Raw genomic sequence first — 8,326 nt, 5'->3', positions numbered from 1 at the left:
GCAATAATCCTCATCGGATCGCTCAATGACCACGCAGAAGCGTTGTGTTTGGAAATAAAGGCAATGATCCCACACTCGATGCTGGCCATGAAACACATTAGTGTGGTGGTTGTGTAAGGAGCAGGAAGCCTCTCGCCCATTCTTGCCTGAAAAATATTCCAAAATAGTTTCTTGCTTTAGTTGGTGCTTATCTGGTGAGATTGGGTTTGCAGAGAACTGTCGAGAGTTGGCTGATTAGGAGAGAACAAGAGGAGAAGAGGAGAAGAAGGAAAGAGAGAAAGGCATGTGGTCTTCCAGAATTTGATGAACATATAGAAGGTAGCCATGTGACTGGTGATCCAGCCCGTGCTGCCGTTTGTGTTATTAACAATGGATGGTTAGCTGGACGGCTGCATTACACCATTGCTGGAGAAGATAACTTTCTCTTCAGCTCAAATAGAGTTCTGAAGTAAATGGACGAATTGAACATAAAGGAAATTTCCCAAATTTGATCAACGGCTTATAAAACTAGTTTGGGGTAATCAATCGGGATATATGCGTTGTGAGGCTCCTACCAATTGCAACAACAACATAATTTGTTTCTTCATATGCTGTTGTTTATAAGCTGTCTTTTTTTATTTATTATTATTTAAGAAATATTGTCCAAACTGGCTTCTTTTCTATGCTAAATGGTTTCGACAACCAATGATGTGCAATTTTTTTTTTGTATGCCCAATGATGTGCAATTTGTTTGTTATTTGTTATTATTCAATGAAGAATTAGTGTCATGTTTATGACCTTTCATCCCATAATATATCAACACGGTTATTCTTGAGATCAAACTTTTGCAGGATGGATGATTATTTGGTAGTCAAATCTACCAAATATTGTAGTACCGTAAATCACTGATATCAACTCAATTCAATTCAGATCAAATAAGGCCTCGTTTGATGGAGAAACCATCTCAACTTATCTAATCTCATCATTACAACTTTCTCAAATTCTCACATAAAATATAATAAATAATTCAATTTTTTTAAATCTCAATTCAATTTTTTTAAATCTTAAAACAAGAATAATATTAAAGAATAATATTCTAATAATATTTTATTTAACTTTTAATTTTTATTTAAAACCACCTCATCTTATATTTTTATCAAACGGGGGCTAATTCATAATTTTTCAACATTGTGAGCCATCAAATTCAGATTGGTTAACTTTTCCCTGTCCCAAACCTAGACATAAATGGATAGTCAGCCTTAGCAGTTGGCACCGATCGATTGTTTAGTGGCGCGCTAACAGCTAACCGCCTTACATCCTATTCATGCTCGATGCAGTGTTGTCAGTAGTGGGCAAGTACTACCAAACGAAATTCCAACTATTAGACAACTTTTATACAACTAACAAATAACAAAATATTAATTTTTAAAAAATTTGGTTTGACTGTTGCTTTGATTTTGATGTGTTTGAATTAGAAAAAAAATATATTATTTTGTTATGGAGTTTAGGGAAGTAATTGTGAATTAGTATCACCCTACAGATTCCAATATCAATAGATTGCTGTTTGCTTTACGCCCCAACTTGGGAGCTAGTGCTTTTCACTAGAAATTTTAACGAGTCCTTCAACCGTTGAGATACAGTTTTAACCGGCAGTCATTAAGGCTGGCGCACCAAAGCTATCTCAATTCTTAGGTGGTTTAGAACTTCGAACCCAAACCCTCGCGAAAATCCCACCCAAATGGGTTGAAAACCTCGCTATAAAGCCTAAAACCCATCGCGTCCTTTACCATCCCAAGGCCAAGAGATGGTACCTTAGACTAAGTTTTGTTATAAGATTCAACTGAACTCAGTTTAATTTTAAGTTGAGTCTAACATTCAAATACCTGTCTACGTTTGGATAGTGAGAATACCTGAGAAATATTGAGAATGTTTGTGAATAGTTATGAATAGAGATTGAAGTAGGTTTGTGGATCCCATTGAGAGTATTTTGAGTTGTTTGGATGTATGAAATATGTTGAGTTATTGACTTTTAAATATATAATTAAAAAAGGTGTGAGTCTCAACAATGATTAATTTTTTTTTAATGATGGTTTTATTTATATATAAAAGTGATAAATATTATAGTGATTTTATTTTTTATTTATATTTATTTTTTATTTATATATAATAGTAAAAAATATTATAGTGATTTTATTTTTTATTTATATTTAATAGTGATAAATATTATAGTGATTTTATTTTATTTTATATTTAATAGTGATAAATATTGTAGTGATTTTATTTTTTATTTATATTTAATAGTGATAAATATTATAGTGAATTTAGTTTTTATTTTTATATAATAGTGATAAATATTATAGTAATTTTTGGAGAGACTTTGGTACGAAAATGGTTCATTGTGTTTGGCATGTGAAGTATTTTCATATGTACGAGAATACTTGGAAAGTGTTGAGAAGACTTTGCTACCCAAACGTACCCTCTCAAATTACTAAACACATCTCAACTCAAAAGTTCTTTACACGTGGAACTCACAACCTTTTTCAACTTAACACATCTTTATAAGTGGGACCTATAACATTTTTTAAATTTTCATAAAAAGTATTAAACTCATATTAACATTCAAACATACTTTAAACTCAGTTTAGACGGGCCCCACATAACTCCATCCACTACTCAACTCAATACTATTCATAAAGAACTGAGTTCAGCTTAACATCCAAACGCAACCTTAAAGTCTAATTAAAATGTTGAGCTGAGTTAAATTCGTTATGAATAATAATAAGTTGAGATAGTGAAATGAATTTTGTGAGACATATCTAAAATAAATTTAAATATATTTAAATGTTAAGATGAGTTTAAATATATTTATAAAAATTTAAAAAAAAAATTATAAATTCCTCTTGTAAAAAAATGTTCAAGTTAAAAAAAATTATAAATCCTAAATGTAAAATAAATTTTGAGTTGAGTAATATTTAGTAATTTAAGAGTTCAATATTTAAATATTACACTTATTTTAAAATTTAACTGAACATAATTGATCGCAATACGTTCCAACATCCAAACCAGACCTCAATATGGAAGCATTTGAATGTGATTGTTTATGAAAAGACTAAGGCTTCGTTTGGTTAGTTAACTCATCTCAACTCATCTCAACTCATCATTACAACTTTTTCAAATTTCAATACAAAATATAATAAACAATTCAACTTTTTCAAATTCTAAAATAATAATAATATTAAAAATAATATTTAATAATATTTTATCATCTCAACTCAACTCACTTCAACATCTAAACACAACCTAAATCAACTGCACCATATTGAAGCTGAAGCTGCAGGAACCAAGGCATAGCATTCAGCAGATGATATTATTGGCCTTGGAGTGCGGGATATTTAAGTCATTCCAAGCAGATCCAGTGAAGGGAACCAATTGCAAAAAGATCATGTATAAATTGTGAGTCAAGAATTATTTAGAATCTACAATGCCAAATACCGATGCCTATCATATTGTAGTAAGAAAGACCTAAACAAACGGATACATTTTCAGGAAAGGAACAAGTCAAAACGCATGAACGCCAAACAACACGGGTAACATCCCCTTTGACAGAGATTGCAGCCCAAAAAGTTGCTGAATATTTAAGGATCTCTTAAGCCTGCAAGACCCAAAAAAAAAAAAAAGAATAATTAACGCATACTTATGAAAACTTCATCAGGGCTGAGTTCCAACACAGCGTTAGAGCCTTTACCTTGTTGGCAATATTGTTGGAAAGCCAGTCTAGTCCCTCATAGAGACCTTCCCCAGAAGTCGCACATGTGCTCTGGATATACCTGCAATAGAACCCACGACAGCCATGACCAATTAGCACATAGTAAATATCCTATACATAGGGCACTGTATGTGTCTGAATGTGTGAGTGAGTGAGTGAGTGAGTGTGTGAGTGTGTGTGTGTGTGTGTGAGTGAGAGAGAGAGAGAGAGAGAGAGAGAGATCATCATTATACCAGTGGCGTTGGCGGAGGGAGTGAAGACCAAGCTTATCGGTAATCTCAGCAGCATTCATAGCATTTGGAAGATCTTGCTTGTTTGCAAATACAAGCAGCACAGCATCCCTCAATTCATCCTAAAAATCAACAAGAAATCAACACACTCGGACGTGCTACTTTTTTATTGATCGATAAACAAATTTTTTTTTTGAATTAGTGATCAAGAAGTTTTATTATGGAAGTAGGCCAAGTACACAGGGAGTATACATGAGGATAACGGAAAAAATAAAAAAATTATTGAGCATAAAATAGACAAAAGCCTCGAGTATACAAGAAGAGGCCCGAGTACTCGAACATGTGCTACTTATAATTAGCAATGCTCACTTGAGGTCTTTTTTATTTTGTAAAATGAGCATGCCTTCTAATTACCTCATTCAACATCCGGTGCAGCTCATCCCTAGCCTCAACCACACGGTCACGATCATTGCTATCAACCACAAAAATAAGACCCTGAGTGTTTTGGAAGTAATGTCTCCACAAAGGTCGAATCTGTACATAGACAATATAACACTCATAAAAAGGCTTGACACAGCATTGACTATATGATAGCATATGATAAAGCTTTCCATGAAGCTAACAACTCGATGCATTATAAACCAAACAAGATCTACTTTTAAAAAAATGAAAAATAAACTCAAATTCATACAGATAGGCACATCCTATAAGCCGCAACAAACTGGCTTTCCCAAATATAACTAAAATAACAAGATTAAACTAACAGCTAAGGACTAATATTAATGGCTCACCCCCAAGCTTGTCATTTATAATGCATGAAATGCACCATATACTCATCAAGAACTGTACATAAAATACAAGGATTCACAAGGCATGGTGTGAAGATATTTATTATTATATATGCCACAGCATGGATAGTCTTTCCTCATACAAGGAAAAAACCAAAATAAACAGTGGCATAAGTAAATGTAGCTTATGATTATGTTATGTGCTGATGGAGGAACAACTAATCAGCACAAGACCGTCAATAAGCACATACATCATGAAAAAAATTGACTGTACAGAATTCTTGCAAACATAGATATTTAAAATACATATATGAATACTTATTTGTCTGTCACAGCGTGGGTAGCCTTTCCTCAAAGAACAAAAGAAATACAAGGTGGTTCAAATTAATGTAACATATGCTTTTGTTGTGTGCTGACACCCGATGGGCTAGCATTCAATCAAGGAAAACATACAAGCACATTAATTCCAGCACCTGTAACCACACATAACTCAAGTCATGCAAGCATGTTCACATACACACGAAATGCCTGGCACAGGTTGAGGTGCTTTTCATCACACATCAAGGAGAAACTAAAAAAGAATATTTTTTTGATCAGTAAACAAAATTTTTTATCATAAGAATAGGCAAATATGCACTAAGAAATTAAAATTAAATTCTGTACATACTGCCCAATGGTTGGAGGCCCCAAGGTCTAAGAGGTGCCTGATATCTCCGTTCAGTTACCACTACGTGGAACTAAAACATCTTATAATAAGTCATCACTAAATGACTCGATTCATAATTGTATGGTTAATGTTATGGGCGTTAAAGAACTTATACAGTAATATCACAAACCTTGTCCTGGCCACCAACATCCCAAACGGTGAAGCTAATGTTCTTATATTCCACGGTCTCCACATTGAAACCTGAGTGTAAAGGCAAATAAGTATCACTTACCAGAGTCTAAGCAACAAGAGAGTTAATCCAATCACCTGTAACAGTAAAATAATAGCTCATCTACAGACTACATATATTGAGCAATGCTGAGAAAAAATAAAATCATACCAATGGTTGGAATGGTGGTTACGATCTCTCCCAGCTTGAGCTTGTACAAGATGGTGGTCTTACCAGCAGCATCAAGACCCACCATAAGAATCCGCATCTCCTTCTTGGCAAAAAGCCGGCTGAATAGCTTGGTGAAAGACAGCCCCATCTTTTTATCTCAGCTGAAATCCCAAAATTCCAGGTCAGACCAAATCATTAACACTATGCAAATCACGTACCGATTAGAGCACACGACATTCAAAACATCTTCGATTGAATAGGAGGAAAAGCAAGAAATAAGTCGGTTTGGTCATCAGAGTTATTTGTGCATGAACATAGAGAGCGATTATTATAAACCTTGCAGATTCTTCAACAAGACCTATGGGATGATGGATCTTAATTTCCCCCCTAGTAGCTGAAAATTGATTGGTTTGTTAGCTTCAAGTAACCGAAGATTTGGAAAAACCCAATTTATCTCAGAAATGACATTAAATCCAATCTTTTTTTTCAAAGAAATCCATATTGCATCCTTCAACATCATACACCATGAATCAGATCTATGCTCTACAATTACAAACCAACCTAACAATATGAAAACAAGATCTCGTATTTAACATAAAGAATATGTGATTTTGTGAAAGAAAGGCACCGATTGGGTTTTAGAGATTTTCTGAGAACAGAGAACGTGGTAAGGAAAACAAATCCAAATCAGGCTCTTAATAAATTACATCTAAACGGGTCCTATATGCAAGAGATCTGCGAGAACTTCAAAAACAACACAGAAACACATCGTTCAAAGCCTACATCCAAATGGGTTTCCATAAACCACTTCAAAACTGTAATATAAAATGCGAAAAACCGAAATCTCACAAACCAAAAGGAAACAGGCTCAGGTCTAAACCCAAACCGATCTAGTCGATCTACGCATATTATATATTACGCAGAGAGAGAGAGAGAGAGAGAGAGAGAGAGACTCACACAGCAAAGACCGGACGTCTTGGGCAGATCTGAGAAATGGGGACGAAAAGAATGGCGTGGATGTAGAGGTCTTATATAGTGGCGTAGATAACGGTCGTTTTGACGGCGTCTATAAACATTTGGGTGACGTCTGCTAGGGTTTGGTACGGAGAAAGTATTGGCTGTGGTGATGTGGAAAATGATCTAAGAGGCTGATTTCTCACCAATCTCCTTAGCAATTGAATTGAATATTCCACATATAATTTATAACAATAAATAACTAAAAATAAATAAATAAATAACTCAAAAATGATTATCGAAAAACAATAATAAAAAAAACAAAAATTCTACCCCTGAATAATTATAAGTCTCGTGAATATCCGCAATCAAGAATTAGAGAAAAAATTAAAAGATATTAATAATTCAATTTTTCTTGATTAAAACATCTTACAATTTAAATTTGAAAAATATTATAAATACAAAGGAATCCCACAATAAGATACCACAAATAGATGTGGTACACTGATGTGTGCCACGTGTCTAATTTTTTTTTTCTTTTTCCCCTTCTCTCTACATCTCTTTCTCTTATTCTTTTTTTTTTTCTTCCCTCTCCACTTCTCTCCTCCTGAGAAATAGACGGGGTTTGTATTAGTATCCCCTGCTCTTGCTGCCAATTGACGCACCAAATTCCCACCTATGGTATCCCCGACAAGAAAGACTTGTGCAAAATCAACGTAAGTCTCAAGTCACAATTCTAAAGATTCATCCCGAGCCACAGCAAGAAGCCAATGGAAGGCAGCGTAAGCTTCATCGCGTGCAGTTGGGAGCTTGTGCTCGAGAGCAAGTGGAAGGTAGACAGAGACACAAATGGTAATACCTGTGTAAAAATGAAAGCTCAAGAATGTGTAAAAATGTCATTTTTACCTCTTAGAACTGACTTTGAATGTGTAAAAATGAAAAGAATACTTGAAAAAAACTAGAACTCAAAGAAGAGGAGTGAAGAAATGGGAATACCTAGAACTCACTTTCTCAAACTCAAAGGACGCCGCCGGCTATAGTACCTGAAAAAAAAAACCAACTTTTTATTATATCTAGTTATATATTAGGTCAATTATGATTTATGGCTTGTTTGGATAGAGAAATCATTTCAACTCATTTTATCTCATCATTATAATTTTTTTTTAAATTTCTATATAAAATATAATAAATAATTCAACTTTTTTAAATCTCAAAATAATAATAATAATAATATTAAAAAATAATATTCTAACAATATTTTATTTAACTCATTTAAAATTATTTTATCTCATTCTATTATTCAAACAAGTTTGTAATATGTTTATGAAATATTATTATTTATTGATTCAATACAAAGAACATTTGGTTGTATGTAGAACTTCAAGGCAGTCACATCATGCCTTGCATTGAGCCACTTGATTGCTGCTTTTGCATCCATGTAGTAATTTGATGTAACACATTTTAAATAATTCACATATATTATAAAAAAATTATTTATTTGTAATCAATTATTTTTAATAAAATAATTATTTTAAGTTAAAATGAGTCTATTTTCATTATAAA

At 33.4% G+C, this 8,326-nt stretch overlaps 1 protein-coding gene across 2 annotated transcripts; it reads right to left on the bottom strand.

Annotated features, from left to right (window-relative positions):
• Nucleotides 1-3,395: 3,395 nt before the first annotated feature.
• Nucleotides 3,396-6,924, bottom strand: LOC121261908 (ADP-ribosylation factor). 2 transcript variants are annotated; one of them, XM_041164322.1, is made up of 7 exons: nucleotides 6,767-6,923; nucleotides 5,810-5,970; nucleotides 5,600-5,670; nucleotides 4,390-4,509; nucleotides 3,979-4,097; nucleotides 3,725-3,806; nucleotides 3,396-3,631 (listed from the first exon to the last, which is right to left on the bottom strand). In XM_041164322.1, exons 2-7 carry the CDS (start codon nucleotides 5,955-5,957, stop codon nucleotides 3,626-3,628), a joined length of 546 nt encoding a protein of 181 aa, XP_041020256.1. In that variant the 5' UTR covers nucleotides 5,958-5,970; nucleotides 6,767-6,923; the 3' UTR covers nucleotides 3,396-3,625. The 2 variants fall into 2 exon arrangements, with proteins under 2 accessions (XP_041020256.1, XP_041020257.1); XM_041164323.1 differs by lacking the exon at nucleotides 3,396-3,631 and having other exon boundaries at nucleotides 3,734-3,917; nucleotides 3,952-4,097; nucleotides 6,767-6,924.
• Nucleotides 6,925-8,326: the final 1,402 nt, after the last annotated feature.

The sequence above is a fragment of the Juglans microcarpa x Juglans regia genome, chromosome 4S, assembly GCF_004785595.1.
Source record: "Juglans microcarpa x Juglans regia isolate MS1-56 chromosome 4S, Jm3101_v1.0, whole genome shotgun sequence".
Lineage (NCBI taxonomy): Eukaryota > Viridiplantae > Streptophyta > Magnoliopsida > Fagales > Juglandaceae > Juglans > Juglans microcarpa x Juglans regia.
The sequence above is the reverse complement of the archived record's forward strand: the minus strand, read 5'-3'. Positions and strand labels throughout refer to the sequence as shown.